The 15,292-nt window shown below is 38.0% G+C and overlaps 3 protein-coding genes across 3 annotated transcripts; all 3 read left to right on the top strand.

Moving 5' to 3' along the window:
- Window positions 1-972: 972 nt before the first annotated feature.
- On the top strand, window positions 973-1,464 carry MONOS_1615 (uncharacterized protein; the record flags this gene model as incomplete). The annotated part of the gene is made up of 1 exon (XM_067869065.1): window positions 973-1,464. The coding sequence occupies one exon, from the start codon at window positions 973-975 to the stop codon at window positions 1,462-1,464; it is 492 nt and encodes a 163-aa protein (XP_067731944.1).
- A 96-nt stretch (window positions 1,465-1,560) lies between these two features.
- On the top strand, window positions 1,561-1,884 carry MONOS_1614 (uncharacterized protein; the record flags this gene model as incomplete). The annotated part of the gene is made up of 1 exon (XM_067869055.1): window positions 1,561-1,884. The coding sequence occupies one exon, from the start codon at window positions 1,561-1,563 to the stop codon at window positions 1,882-1,884; it is 324 nt and encodes a 107-aa protein (XP_067731943.1).
- Window positions 1,885-5,850: 3,966 nt separating this feature from the next.
- MONOS_1613 (uncharacterized protein) lies at window positions 5,851-15,256 on the top strand (the record flags this gene model as incomplete). The annotated part of the gene is made up of 3 exons (XM_067869044.1): window positions 5,851-12,132; window positions 12,238-13,297; window positions 13,451-15,256. The coding sequence occupies 3 exons, from the start codon at window positions 5,851-5,853 to the stop codon at window positions 15,007-15,009; spliced, it is 8,901 nt and encodes a 2,966-aa protein (XP_067731942.1). The 3' UTR covers window positions 15,010-15,256.
- Between the last annotated feature and the right edge of the window lie 36 nt (window positions 15,257-15,292).

The raw sequence follows: 15,292 nt of genomic DNA, 5'->3' as shown, positions 1-15,292 counted from the left end.
GATTTTTTGATTTAATATTGCTGAAAATTGTTGATAAGAATATATATATGTACTCACTTGTATATTTGAATTTTTTATATTTGGTTTTGTAACAATTTAATAGATACAATGCAGATTAAGTTGGGAAATTTGAATTAATTGAGGTTTTTTAAATAAACCTCTATTAATTTGAATTAATACCCCTCAATTCAAATAAAAGCACAAAATTTAAAAATCACCATCCTAATTCAAATTAGAAAAGATCATTCAAATTAATAATAATTGTGGGAAAGGAAAATAAAACAAACTAAAAACACTAATAAAAACAAAGTGTAAATAAAAGAAAAATCAAACCTTTTTTGATTGTTTTATTTACGAAATCTTGATAATTCGATTGAAGCTTGTTTACACGCTAAATTAAATAAATGTTAAATAAATAATTTATCAATAAAGAAAAATGATAATTTGTTTTGAGTTTTGTGTGAAGAATGATTCGCTTTGAAGATAATTATAATAGTTTTTGCATTAATAATGAAAAGAAAACAACAATATTCTGTAAATTCTGATGAATATATTTGTTTCGTGAGTGTATTTTTTTATACTGAATATATTATCATATTTACATAGAATAGTGATGTTAAAGCTGCAGAATAATATGTTTATTTCCTTTTCCTTTTTCATTTTCCTTATTTCCTCATTTTTTCTCTCATTTTCTCTTTTGCCGTAATCTCATAATTTCAAAATGATCTTTCTCTTTTACTTAAATTTAGCCTCTCTTTCTTATCACTTCACGCATCTTCTTTATTTTCGTTATCATTTATCTCTTCATTTTCATACCACATCCCCGTAAAATCTCTAATGCCAACTTCATTGAAAAGAAGTACATTTTCTTCTTTTCACCTTTGCATCTGTTTTCAGAAGCATTCCACGTTCTCTGTAATTTTTTCCTCCTTCATTTTCTCGTTTTTCGTTTTCCTTTCGCTCACAGAGCAGATGGAGAAGATGGTGTCACTCACTGAAAACGTATTATCAGAGGCAGATGAGTCGAATGAGATGCACCCGCCATTGGTAGCAGTCTGTTGGTTTTGTGGAGCTGAGTTGATGTTGGCGATGGTGCAGTTTGCGAGGGAGAGGGAGAGGGCAGGGGAGGTGGTAGAGGAGAGGGCACAGCTGGTGGGGGCGGCAGTGGAGGTGATATCGGTGATGTTGGAGGAGTTGAGGGTGAGGGGATTTGTGAGGGAGGTGAGGTGGAAGATGCTTTGGCTGTTGAGGGTGAGTTTTGTGATTGCTGTGTGGTTGAGGGCGAGGGAGCCAGCAGCGAGGAAGAAGAGGGGTGTTTTTATTGGCATGGAGGTTGTTCCGGTGATGGTGGTTGTGTTGAGGTTGAGGGAAGGGGAGTTTTGGGAGAGGTGGAAGAGGATGGGGGAGATGGGATTTGAGGAGTTGTTGGCGATGGCGAGGGCAGAGAATGTGAGGGAGCCCTGAGTTTGTGCGAAGAGGGTAGACGAGGCAGATGGATCTGGTGAAGAAGAAGATGTTAATGATGATGATGAGGATGAAAATGATGACGGAGGTTGATGAATGCAATCTGAGGCGATGGTGGTGGTAGTCGTTCAATTTCCCGTGATTCTTGTGTCAAAAGCAAGGAAGATAAGTGTCTGGATGGGTGCAAAGGTGGATTTGAGGAGAATGAGAGATGCATCTTGGAGGAGGGCGAAGCCACTGAGAGCATACTCGATTGTGGCACATGGGCTTTCCTGCGTTCGACCACAGGCACTGACATCAGTTCCGTTGTTTCCAACGATTTTGCTGTTTGCAATGAGAGGAAGCCAGCTGTTGACAGTTTCATTGGATGCTGTGTTGTTGAGAAAGATTCTGTTTGCGGGTGTTGTTGAACCACACTGATTGAATGGTGATTGACTAATGCTGCTTCCATTGAAGAACACATCATTCCCTCTGCCATTTTTGGCAGTGTTGCCATCGAAAAAGCAGAATGCGATAAATTTGACTTCATTCATCCAGGAATATGTGTATCTGAAAAATATTGCAGCACCTCCCCATGAAGTTGAGGTAGCATTCAGTTTATTGTTTGTAAATTGGCAATCATCAACCAAAAACTGACTTGGTTTGTTTCCTGGAGGCCAAATGAATGAAAAAGGGCCAGCAGATTCACCACCAATATTTATAAAACACTTGCATTTGGTGAATAGAAACTGAGCATTTGATTACATGTTTTCGAGCCTGAAATACCAACCAGTTCCACACCAATCAGCTATTGATCAATTATCCACTCTGTTTTCTGAGAATGTCCAGACAGAACTGGTTAGAGGATAAGCTATACAAGTTGCTCCTCCATGCTTTGCTTGACAACTTGTGAAATGAGATTTTGCGATACTGATTTGCAATAAATTTTCACAAAACAAAGCTCCTCCTTCACCATTGCTTGATGTTCATTTGTTGAATGAGCAAGAAATGATAGAGAGATTTGCATTTATACACTCAACACGAAGAGCTCCACCATGATTCGATCCACCATTTGAATCGTTCCATTCGCACCACTCAAAGAAATAGCTATTCAAAGCAGTGAAGGACAATCTGCTTAATTTCTCTTGTTGAGATTCAGATCCGTTATATCTTACAAGATCATTTGATGAAGAACGTGTTTGATGAAGGAAAGAGGAGTTGAATACAGAGAGAGAAGTGGATTGGCTGTTGAGGGAAGTAATGATTGATCATTTGATAGTGTTCTGAATGTGTCGGAAGAGATAACTTAAGAAAAGGACGAGAGAGAATAAATTGTGTGATCAAAATAATTTTATATGTGTTTGCAAGTAATTCTGAGGATGAAAATACTTCAAATTTTTGATCATCCACATATTAAAGGCTTTCTGTGCTTTATGCACGAAAGAAAAAAATGTGTAATATGCTAAATAATTAGATAAATATCGAAAAAGTTAAATTTGTTAAAAATAGAAATGTTTAATACTCAAAACGAAATCTTGAAAAAGAAACGTATATACCTTTTAACATTCAGTGTTTTATATATTTCACGTAAATGCTTGAAGGTATTGTTTATCAACAAGGCGAAAAATGAAAAACAATATTGTTTGAAAATAGCTGTTGCTTGAAGCGTGAAAAGCAGAGTAATCCAAAGGTAATAGATAGATATCACATTGAAGTTGCTAACGGTGAAACAATAAAAAGAAACAACTTTCAATTGCGAAGAAAAAAACTAAAAATTTGAAAAAGCTTTTATGATTTGTATATTGGGAAAAATGACTTTTTAATTGCAATAATCATTCAAACTCTCGTTATAAAGCTCACATTTTCAATAACATAAGTTGGAATAGCATTTTAAATGAATTATCGAATTATTCTATTTTTTCGAAGAAGATTATTGAAAGATCAAAAATTTTCAAAAAGAGAATCAAAAGAAACTTCAGAATTTTATATCAATCTTTTATGCAAATCATTTAATGTTATCCATTTTCATGTTTTGAACATTCAATTCAAAATAGGATGAAGATTTAAAAAATAAGCAAGTCAATTCAAATAAACAGGGGTTATTTTAAATAACCCCCACAATTTCAAATTATTTTTTCAATTTGAATAATTTGATTCAATCTGCATTGTATCTAATATAAAATAAAAAACGATCGTTTGCATAACATTTTCGAAAAGATCAAAAAACAATGTTTTGGTCAGCAGGAATTGTGCAAAAGACGATGCATCTGTAACTTCCATGAAACTCTGAAAACAATTTATTGTTTCAATTGGGAAAGAGCTCCTTCTTTGTCGCTTCGAAATGAGGTGAAAAAAGTGATGCTTTAGCAATTTTTGTATTTTGAATGCGATTGTCTTCATTCACAGGGAAAAATGAGTAGGTTCAAGTTTAAAAGATTTGTTTGTGTGTAGTGTGTATTTTGTTTTTTGTCATTCGTTGTAAAGAATTAGATTATATTGAAATTCAAAAAGCTTGAAAACTGCTGATGGATACACAAAAACGTCAAATCGTGATGTTTGCCAACAACAAAATACAATGTTTTCTTTGTTCAAAGGAGATGTTATCTCAACAAGATTGGAGTGCTTTTTGACGACTTCAAATACAATATTTTCTTTTATTCACGGTTGCAGATGAAATGGCGATGAAGGTTATCGAGACAAATGAACATATTGGAATAGAGCATTCGGGAAAATGTTGGGGCATCCAGTTTCACCTCAACACTGCATTTGACATTACATTATTGAATTTGTAATTAAAGGAAAAATGCTTGAAGATTTGTATTTGCCAGTGCTTATTCATTGGAAAGCATTCATTCAATCTTACTGAAAATGGATTTTCTGATTTGCAGTTTGTTCAGCGAATATTAGCATTCTCCTTCATTTTTTTGTTATTTCTGTTATCATTCAATTTCTGGAAAAGCAAGTTCATTGACGAAACACCATTTGATATTCCTTTGAATAAACAAACTGGATTTTGAAAATCATCATTATTGAGATAGAGCGGATCCTTTTCTATCAATTATCTTTTTTCTGTCAGATACTATCAAAAAAAGGAAAAGAATTTTCGATGCGTTGTATTGGCTGAATTTTCAATTTTTTTCATTCATACAAATGAAAAGTCAATTCCAAAAGAGAACAAAGGGAAAAATGGAGTTATCAAGAAAGATGAAGCAGTTGCATGAGATTTGACAAAATCAATTTTAACAACAAGAAGAAGAAAATGATTTTGGATGGAAAAGTTATATCCAATCAAAGCATATCTTTAGGAGTCTTATCAATTGAAAAACAAAAAGAGGTGTTTTATATTTGTTTGTATCTATTGTTTGAATTCTATTTATTTTATTTATTTATTTCTCTTATTCTGGATTAATTGATATTTGGTTTTTTTGAATAGACAGACAAATGGAAATGGGAAATATTCAGATCTTGAAAAGATAATCAGCAATTGTGACAAATCAGGAGCTGAAGGGAATTATCTTTTTTGGATTGTTCAAGTTATTTTAAGACAACTACGAAAGAAGGAAGGAAATGAGGAACAATGAAATCGGAGCTAATTTCACACTTTGAGGAAACAAATTCTCAGAGGGAGATGAAGTGAGAATATAATTTGGTTTGATTTTTTTTTATTTCACTGTTTTTGTTAAAAGTCCTTTTTTTGGAATATGAATTTTTCCAGGAATTATTCTCTTTCAAATTTGACTTTGAAAAATTTATCATCAGAGCATTCCAAAGGATTCATCTTTCATCCACTATCTTTGCATTAACTGTCATTTCTTTTCGTGAAATGAGCAGGAACTGTATTGACTCACAGGATGAAAGAATTAGATAACGAATAGAAAACGAAAGATTGAAATAAAGTTTGAGACGACAAGCTGAATGTATTTTTGAAAAATAAAAAAAAGTTTGATGATAGAAAAGTGAGAACATGGAATAACCATTTATTGCATTTGCTCATCTTTTTTATCTCATATATTTTTTTTTTGTATGTTTGTATTTCTTTCTCATTGTGCCTTTTTGTTGATTATTCATTGTTTTTGAATGAAAAATCTGTTTTCTCCATTTTTTTCAACCTTTAATATTTGAATGAAAAAAGAAATGGACCACAACGATTATTGAATTCATTTGCAGTTGGTATTAGGAGCATTTATTGTTGTTAGTGAACAATTCGAAATTGAAAAAATATTCATTCAAAGAATTCTTATTAATGATGATTCAAAAAGTATGCATGCGCTATCTATTCTTTCATGAATTTTATCATTTGCGAATTTTGGATTTGGCAGGAAAAGAGAAGAAAAGATGAATGATTTATCAAAATGACCCATAACAGAATAACTCGATTGAGAAAAAACAAAATAAAAAGAGAATTGAATGCGAAATCCAGTTATTATTGTTTTGAGTTTTGTTGCCTCTGCATCCATATTGCAACGTCAGTGCATGCCCTTGGGTGCAACAATTGAAGATGCATCCTCAAAGGAGAGAGTGAAAGATAAGGAAAAGATTCCTGCATGTGAATACTCATTTGACCATGGTGAATTTGAGATGAAAACATTTGATACAAAAAATAAGGAAATGCATTGTTCCCTCAAAAATGGAGACAGCGAAGGAACTGATGAAAGAAAAAGGGTTTTGATGAAAAACAAGGAAAACAAAGCAAAAGTGAAGAGCAATGATCGTTTTGATGAAAAACGTGAGGATTGTGCAAATACTGACATTTTGAAAGTGGGCGGAAAGGGGAATGGATTTGGGAAAAGTGAAATGAAAGGAAGTGTGGTTTTGAAGAATTCGTCAGTGCATTTGAGAGGATTGAGGATGGGCTGTGGAGATGGAAAAGGCATTGCCTGTGCTTGGAGTGAAAGTGAGATTGTGATGGATGGATGTGGAGTGATTGTGGAAAGTGGTATTTCGCCATTGGATTTGAAGGGAAGTTGTGCAATTTTGACGAATATCTCTCTCAAAACTTCAAAAACTCAATTTCCTCAAATTCCTCCTTTTTTTGCTTCAAATCCAACTGAGGATCGTTTGCCACATTTTGGAAGAGTTTCGATTTGCTCATCTCATTTTTCTTCAATGACACTCTCCTCAGCACCATTTTTGTCATCACCATCCATTGAGAGTGCTTCACTCTCGAACATGGTTTTCTTCAACATTTCGACTTCTTCATCGTCTCGAGGATCTGTTTCAGCATGTTATTGGGAAAGCTGCACTTTGATGGATGGCTGCTTGTTTTCATCAGTTTGTGATGCGTATGATGGAGGAATCATCCAATCAATCAATTCTCCACTTTCATCACTGGTTGTTTCAAACACTTCTTTTGTTGGGTGTTGTCGCACAAGAAATGTTGAATTCATTGGAAGCGAAGATAATAAGAAATCTCCAGGGAGAAAGCAGATTTCAGATAATGGAGCAAATTCATTCACTTGGTGCGAATGGAACGGATCAAGAACAGTTGCAACAGCAAATACTCTTTCAGATGGCGCTTCGAATGGAGGAGCAATCAGTTTATGCAATTTAAAGAATGGATCTCTAACTGGTTCTCATTGCACATTCAACGATTGTACAGCACATTATACTGGGGGAGGAATTGTGTGCTATTCTATTAAATCAATCAAAATTGAGAACAACTCATTCAATGCATGCGTTGCAACAACTCAAGCTGGAGGAGGGATATACGTGAATTCGATTTCGACATGTGTTCTGATCGGTGGATGCGAATTTTTGAATTGTCAAGCTGATGGAAATGGAGGTGGGCTTGGTCTTGAATTTTTAAATGTTTCCGGATCTGCTTGTATAAGATCAGAAAGTGGCAAAGGGGAAAGTGCTTGTATTTTTGAGTGCTCATTCACTTCTTGTTCTATAACTGGTGCATGGGGTGGAGGGATGTATTGTTACTATGTCTCTGCCGCATTCAAAATGCGGAGCATGCAGTTTATTTCGTGCTCGGCTGTATCATGTGGTGGAGGATTGGATTTCAGACCATATCATTCAACAGCTCCAAGCAACAACCTCTATTGTTATTTCTTCTTCTTTCACGAATGCAGATGCAGTAATTCTACTCCATATGGCCACGATGTGTTTTTTCAAGATTATTACAATCTCTTTTCATCGGCTAACCCTTTTTATGAATCGTACACAACGAATAGCAATGATACGAGAGTGTGCCATTTATACTATAGTTATCAATATACAGAAAAGAAGGATTGGCTGAAGGAAGGGATGAAAGATCGGTGTGTTGGGGTTGGTGGAAGTGACGCGAGCAATCTGTGTGGGATGAGTGAGAGTGCACCGTGCAAGACAGTGTGTCATGCAGTGGGGGCGAGCATGGCACAGCTGAACTCTTCGATCACAGTGCTGGGTGGGAAGCATGTGAATGAAGAAAAGACAATCAGTGTTGGGGAAAAGAAGATTTCTGTTTTGGGGAGAGGGAAGACGGTGAGTGTGATTGGGACAAGTGCGCTTTCTTCGCCTGCAACTACTCTGTTCAGCATATCTTCTGGACAACTGGAGGTGGGGCATGTGGGGATAGATCACAACCCGATGAAAAGTCCATCGCCGAGTGTGTTTGTTGTTACTGATGGAAGTGGATCACTTTCGCTGGAGGATGTTTTGATCAGTTCTTCGGTGTCAGGAGGGAGTGGAATCTCGTCATCTGTGTTTGAAGTGGCTCTGAGACAGTTGAAAATGATTGATGTGGAGATCAAAAATATAAAAATGAGTCAGCCACTATTTGCAGAACCATCATCAGCAGGATCAACTTTGGGAGAAAGCATTCTGGGGAATGTGACAATTCGGAATGTGAATAGGAAAGAGGGAGATGGAGTGATGATGACAAAGAATGTGAAGGGAGAAGAGACATTTGTGGTGTGGAATACAACAATGGATGGGTGTGCGTGCATGAATGGGAATGGAGGAGGGATAAAAGTTGAGTTGGAAGGAATATCAAGCAAAGTTCGTATTGGAGATTCAACATCACACAGTGGAGGAACAACAGCATTTCATCAATGCAAGTGCAGAGGATTTGGAGGAGGGATAATGCTATTTCTGGCAGATAACTCATTTGATTTTACGATATCATCAGTGAGTTTTGTTGGTTGCAGTGCAACATTGGGAGGGAAAGATGTGTTTGTGAATGGGAGCAGGTTTGTGAGTGGGACAATAACAACCACAAAGTTGAATGTTGGACACAATAGAACTATTTATGATGAACTGATGGGATATGACCGGAACGAGATAGGGATGGGAATATTTCCTTTGAATGTGTTTTTGGATGCATTTTCAGGAGCAGCACATGTGGGGAAGGTGGTAAATGGGTGTGGAGGATATGACTCGTGGTTTTGTGGGTTTGGGTATTTTCCATGTTCCACAATCATTTTTGCTGCTCAAAACAGATTCAGTTCGTCAAAGAAGAATATTGTATTGGATCCAGGGTTTGAGCTGGGAGAAGTTGTGTTGATGGCGGGAACATATGAATGGGAGGTGTATTGCACAATCAACAAGACGAATGTGAATGTGAGATTGCCGAGTGGAATGGCATCTTCGTATTTGATAAATGTTGAGAGTTCAAGTTCAATAAAGAACATTGCGTTTCAAATACCATTTTCGTTATCGAGTGCAACATCGCTCATTGGCTTGACCAGCTCATCACTCACACTCACAGACTGCTCAGTTGCTCATTCATCAGAGAGCACATCGATCGTGGCCTTTGGATATTGTTTTGTGAATGCGCAGAGCGGGAATCTGAAAATGGATCGATTTGTGATTGAGGAAGGGATGACATTCAATGATCATTCAGCGATTGAATTTTGTGAAGGAATGACGAGTGTGATTTGTTCAGGATGCAATATCAGTGGAGTCAAAAGGAATGAGGGAGATGGAGGATGGATGAAAGGAACAGTTGGGTCGAGTGGAACATTGACTGTTGATGGATGCAATGTGAATGGGTGCAGTTGTATTGGTGGAAAAGGAGGAGGAATATATGTTGTGTTAAAGGGAAATGGGAAAGTGGATGTGAATGGAACGAGTGTGATTGATGGGAATAAGGCAGAGAATAATGAAGGGAGAGGAGGGAGAGGAGGAGGAATGTTTGTGCTGATGGAGAGTGGAGGGTGTGGATTGACAATTGGGCAGAATGTTGAGTTTTCGAAAGTGAATGGGAATGTGGCAGAATACGGGAAGGATGTGTTTGTTCATTGTGGGAGTGGTGTGTTTTTGGAGTCAAAAGTGAATGCAAGCTCATTTTCATTTTTTGACACAAGTGAAATTCCATCAGATATGCTTCAGCTGAGTGGGGGTGAAAATGGGGATGAAAACGGAGTGATTCCGCTGTTTGTGTATTTGTGCTCAATGGGAACGAAGGTGATTGTTGATGGGAGTGGAGGAAATGGGATGGACCACAATCATTGTGGATTTGAAAGGTTTGGCTGTTTGACAGTTGATTATTGTGCGAACTCAAGAATGAGTGAAAGTTCAAAAGAAATTGAGGTTGCATCATCTTCATCCATAAAGGATGAAATTGAATTATCTTCATTTAATGTGAGCATTTCAGGCAGAATAGTGTCATCCGATGGAGAGAGGATTCAAGTGAATGTTAGTGATGGAGGATCAGCCACACAAGATTGGCTTGTTGGATGTTCGAGTTCACTGACAATGAGGAGACTTTCATTTGTTGTGAAAGGTCAGTTGAATTCGAGGAGAAGTGCATTCATTCACTCAACATCATCAACACTCAGTGTGACAAACTGTTCAGTCTCATTTGAGAGTGGGGCATTGACTGATGGAAAGATAGGATACAGTATAATAAATATGGCAGGAGGTTATCTGATTGTTGATGGATTTGTGATGGAAAGTGGAGTAACACTGAAGATGAATGGGAAATCACCAATAACGATGGCAAATGGAGCTGAGTTGGAATTGAAGAACAGCAGAGTGAGTGGCGTGGGAATGGAAGGTGGAAGTGAAGGTGGGGGATGCTTGAATGTTGGGATGGGCGTTAATGGGAATGCGAAAATTGAAGAATGCAATATATCCTCAACATGTTCAGGTGAAAGCGGAATGAAAGGAGGGGGGATGATGATATCAATTGGAAGTGAAGGAAATTTGGAAATGAAAAATGTGAAGTTTGAGGGATGTGAAGTGCCAAGAGAGGATGTTGAGGATGGAGGGAGAGGATTGGGAGGAGGGATGTTTGTGAAGCTGCCAGATGAGATGGGAACATTTGTGCTTGAAAGGATGATATTTGAAGGATGCAATGCCTGGAAAGGGAAGAATTTGTTTGTTTCGGGATGGGATCTGAGCGAGATTGTGAATGAGGAGCACATGAAATGGGAGATGAGCTCTGAGGAGTTGAGATCGTTGGATGAACTGTGTGGATGGGAAAGGAAGACAACAGGAGAGGGATATATGATTCCGCTGGTTGTGTATTTGTGGGATAATTGGAGTGGGAATGGGTTTGTTTCGAAAGAGAAAGGAGGAGACTTCAGTGGATGTGGATTTTCTGAAGCGCCATGTTCATCAGTTGATCATCTGATTTCACTGCGATATGCAACACTTGGGGAAGCGGAAACCTCTATCAGCATTGTGGGATCAGGATTGCTTCAAAAATCAATATCTTTGCAATCATCATCATTATCAATGACTCCTATTGTATCAATTGAGGGGAGTGAGAAAGGAACAGTTCTGAAAGTGAGAGAAATGGATGATGAGGGTATTGGAGAGTCGATGATAACATCGAATATTTGTTTTTCTCTCATGAACTTGTCATTTTCTCTTCCAAATGAATTGGGGAAGCATTTGTCATTTATCCAATCATTATCTTCCTCTTCTGCAACACTTTCAATTAAGATGAGTTCTTTTGTTTGTGAGGATTCAACAAGAGAGATGAACTATTGTACTGTGAAAGTTGATGGAGGAAGTGTTTTGATTGAGGATTGTTCTCTTTCTCAGTTCGTTCTGGTAAAAGGGTTTTTAGAGTTTGCTCCAGAAGTGGATGCGATTGATGTGGTGAATCTTACGATATCGAACACATCCATATCTGAAAAGAGTCTGATTTCACTGGAAGAGGAAGCACATGTCAGCAGATGGAATAAGAATGAAGAACGAAATCCAAAGACGATGATAAGGATTAACAGCTCAATATTCACAAACATCACAAGTCAATTGAACAACCCATGCATTGTGAATATGGATTCGTTTTCAGTTGGTGTGGAATGTGTGATGGAAGGATGCGTGTTGACGAAGTGCATGAGCGAGATGAGCGAGGAAGGTGGAGGAGTGAAGATGTGTGTGAAGGGTGGAGAATCAGATCTGAAAGTGAGTGGATGCTCATTTGTGATGTGTGAATGCTCAATAATGAATGGGAGAGGAGGAGGAGTGATGATTGATGCACTTGATCCGAATGAGGAATGCATTGATACAAAAATACCACCACTTGGACTGAGGATGGAGACCATTAGATTTGTGATGAACGAGGCATTTGTGGGGAAGGATGTGTTCATCAAGTGCCACTCGATTGCAGAGCAGGTGAATGAAACGCTATTTGTGCTGGATTTCAGCCAGGATGCTCTGAAGTCGAACAACTCAATTTGTGGGAGGGATGCAGTCAATGAGATTGATATTGATCTGATTCCGCTGATCACATTCTTTCACTCAGTTCAGGTATTTGTGAGCGTGAATGGAAGCGATAGCAGACAATGTGGAGCACAGAATACTCCGTGTCGGAGCATAAGTTGTGGTATTCAACATATTGAAAAAAGTCTTTAGAACGTGCTGTGGATTGATGGAGAATGCTTGATTGGTGGAGAGTGTGAGATAGGAGATTTGAATGTGAAATCATTGAAGAGAGTGCAGGCAACCATCCATTTCAATACAAGGATTGAAGAAACAGGGAGCGAAGGGAGTGCGATTGTGTTTTTGAATGAGTGTGTTGTGGAGAGATGTGAATTTGTGTTTGGGGAATCATTTGAAGGGAATCAAAAGAACATTTTGAAAGAGAAGGATGGGAGATTGGAGATTTCTGAGTGCAGATTCAGCTCAGCAACGATGGATCTAATGATGAAGAACACAATTGTGATTGTGGAGAGTGGGGAGCTGAAGATTTCAGAAACAATATTTGATGGGATTTGCACCACAGCACCACTTCTATCATTAACAAAAGAGGTAAAGATTGTGATTTTTGAAGCAAACATCTCAGAGATTGTTAGTGAAGGAGAAGTGATTGGCATTGGAATGAAGGCAGAGGTAGAGATGAAGGAAGTGAATTTTGAGAATATCTCTGTGGTTAATGAAGGAAGTGTGATGAGGATAGAGGGAGCTGAAAAAGAGGTGAGCGTGTTGAACTGCTCTTTTGCGATATGCAGGAGCACAAAAGAGAAGGGAAGAATGATGGAGATCTGTGAATGTTTGGATGTGCTGATTGGATCATGTTTGTTTGTTGGAGGAACAATGGAAAGAAATGAACAGACTTTCAATGAGGGAGAAGAAATGTGCAGGTGGGATGGATCTCTTGTGGATGTTGTGAAGAGTTCTGTTTTGATGAAAGACACAACAATCTCAAATTCATCAGAAGGAGGAATAACAATGAGCGGAGGAAATGTGATTATTGAGAAAGGAGAGTTTTTGAATAACAATCCATCAATTGAAGGATATCCATCATTAAGAAGAAATGTCATTTGCACAGATTCAGGAATATTGAAAGTGATGAGTTTGAAAGGAGGAGATGGAGGTTTGCCAAATTCTTCACTTTGGATGTTAAATGAAGGGTGCAGTTTTGAAGGGATTGCTTCAGAAAGGGATTCATCATTTTTCATTCCTGTATTGGAAAGTGTGGAAGCAATAGAAGAGATTGATAGAATGAAGCTGACATTCAAAGGATTGCTTCTTGTTCCATGCAATCTGTCATTCTCAGTTGTGAAGAGGAAAGGAGAAGAGAAAGAGATTGAAAAACATGATTTTGATTCAAATGGATTTTTGTCAGAAAAAGAAGTCGAAGGGAGTGTGGGAAAAGATCTCATCAACAGTTGTGGAGATGAAATAGAAGTGAGTGTGCATGTTTTGTTTGGGAATGAAGAATCTCCTTCATCGACTAATTCTCTTATTCTGAAGAATGCAAGTGAAGCAAAGGCAAATGGAGATGAAATAATTGTTGAAGGAGGAAAAGAAGGGAAATCTTATTGGTTATTGATTGTCATTGTGCTTGTTGTGATACTATTAATTGTTCTGATTGTATCAATTATTTTGGCTGTTCGATGGAGAAAACAAAAGAGACGAACAGAAGAATTGGAGATAATCGTGGAAGACAATATCAGAAAGGATCCGAAGGCATTTGAGATGATGACGATGGAGATGTCACCAAAAGAGCAGTGGAGGAAATCGGAGAGGGAGGCAGAGCAAAAAAACGAAAGAAATGTGAAGAAGAGGGTGTATGAGAAGGCAATGGTGCATTCGGAATCTGAAGAGCATCTTCTATCTGAGAGTGGTTCAACTGAATACATCTTGGGAAGAGATTCAGATAAGATTCCCGATTGGGCACTGGAAAAGGAGGAAGAGGAAGAGATAAGGAAGAGATCACCATCACCATCTATCTCATCCACTTCCACAACAGACACTTCAGACACAGATACCACATTTGTTCGATCGGAGAGTCTGTGCCCAACCACCTCATCCATGTCGAATCTGGTGGATGCAATGGCCTGCTCTTCTCCTCATGAGAAGCTGATTGTGGACTTGAGAGATTCGCTGTTCATGCTGCTTCATGGGAGGAATGAAAAGAAGGAGATGGCGATTGGTACTCTGCAAGAGAGGGAGCAGACAGCAGCTCAGATCCTGTTCTGGGTTGCTAATCTTGCTCTTCATTCATTTGACGAAATGGAAAACCCTCTATCTTCTCTGAAAAATCTCAGTCCTCACATTGTGTTATTCTCCGAGCACATGGTAATTTGTATTGCCATGCACTCCGACTGTTCTTCTGATGATGATGATTCAGATTCATCATCCATCTCATCGTCAACTATTGTCACTTCTGCCAGTGATGATGATGATGATAGAAACTCTCTTGCTTCATCAGCGTTTGAGGATGAAGAGGACAACAGAAATGAGTGTTTGAGGTGGAAGGCGCCGGAGCTGATGAACAAGAAGATGGGAGCAACAAAGAAGTCAGTTGTGTTTTCGATTGGGATGATGCTGTGGGAGTGCCTGACATTGAAGGTGCCATTTGGAGATTATGAGGCAGTGATTGCAGGACAGAAGATAATGAATGGGGAGAGGCCGCGCATGTCAGAAGTGAGCGAGAGCAGTTTTTGCGAACTTGTGAAAGGGTGTTTTTGGAAGGAGGCGAACGAGAGAATTGGGCTGGAGAGCGTGAAGCGGGAGTGTGTGGGGCACTTTCCGAAAGAGAAGCTGATCATGACGATATCTGATGGGATTTATATCCAGAATGGGAGGATTGTCAGAAGAAGCTACGTTGAGAGTGGAGATGAGGAATCAGAAGAGAGACAAACAATCAAAATCGTTTTGCCAGGAAAAATTGTTGAATGAATGAGAAACGAATAACATTTTTTGTGATCTTTTTTTTCTTGTATTATTCAATTCATGTGTGTATTCATGTTTATGTTTATGCTTCTGTCAATATTTATTTATCCATTATGATATGAAGTGAGTAATGTTTTCTGTATGCATGTTATGTTTGTTATGTATTGTATGTGTTTTTTATTTCAATAGAAATGTTTCATTTCACTCAAAAGCAAAGAATCCATTTCACAATTAAATCGTTTTTTGTTGATCTTGTTTTTTGTTGAATTCAGTTTTTTGTTCATTATAG

The sequence above is a fragment of the Monocercomonoides exilis genome (genome assembly GCF_001643675.1).
Source record: "Monocercomonoides exilis strain PA203 chromosome Unknown scaffold10-1930038, whole genome shotgun sequence".
In the NCBI taxonomy this organism is placed as follows: Eukaryota; Preaxostyla; order Oxymonadida; family Polymastigidae; genus Monocercomonoides; species Monocercomonoides exilis.
This window is presented reverse-complemented; position numbering and strand designations above follow the sequence as displayed.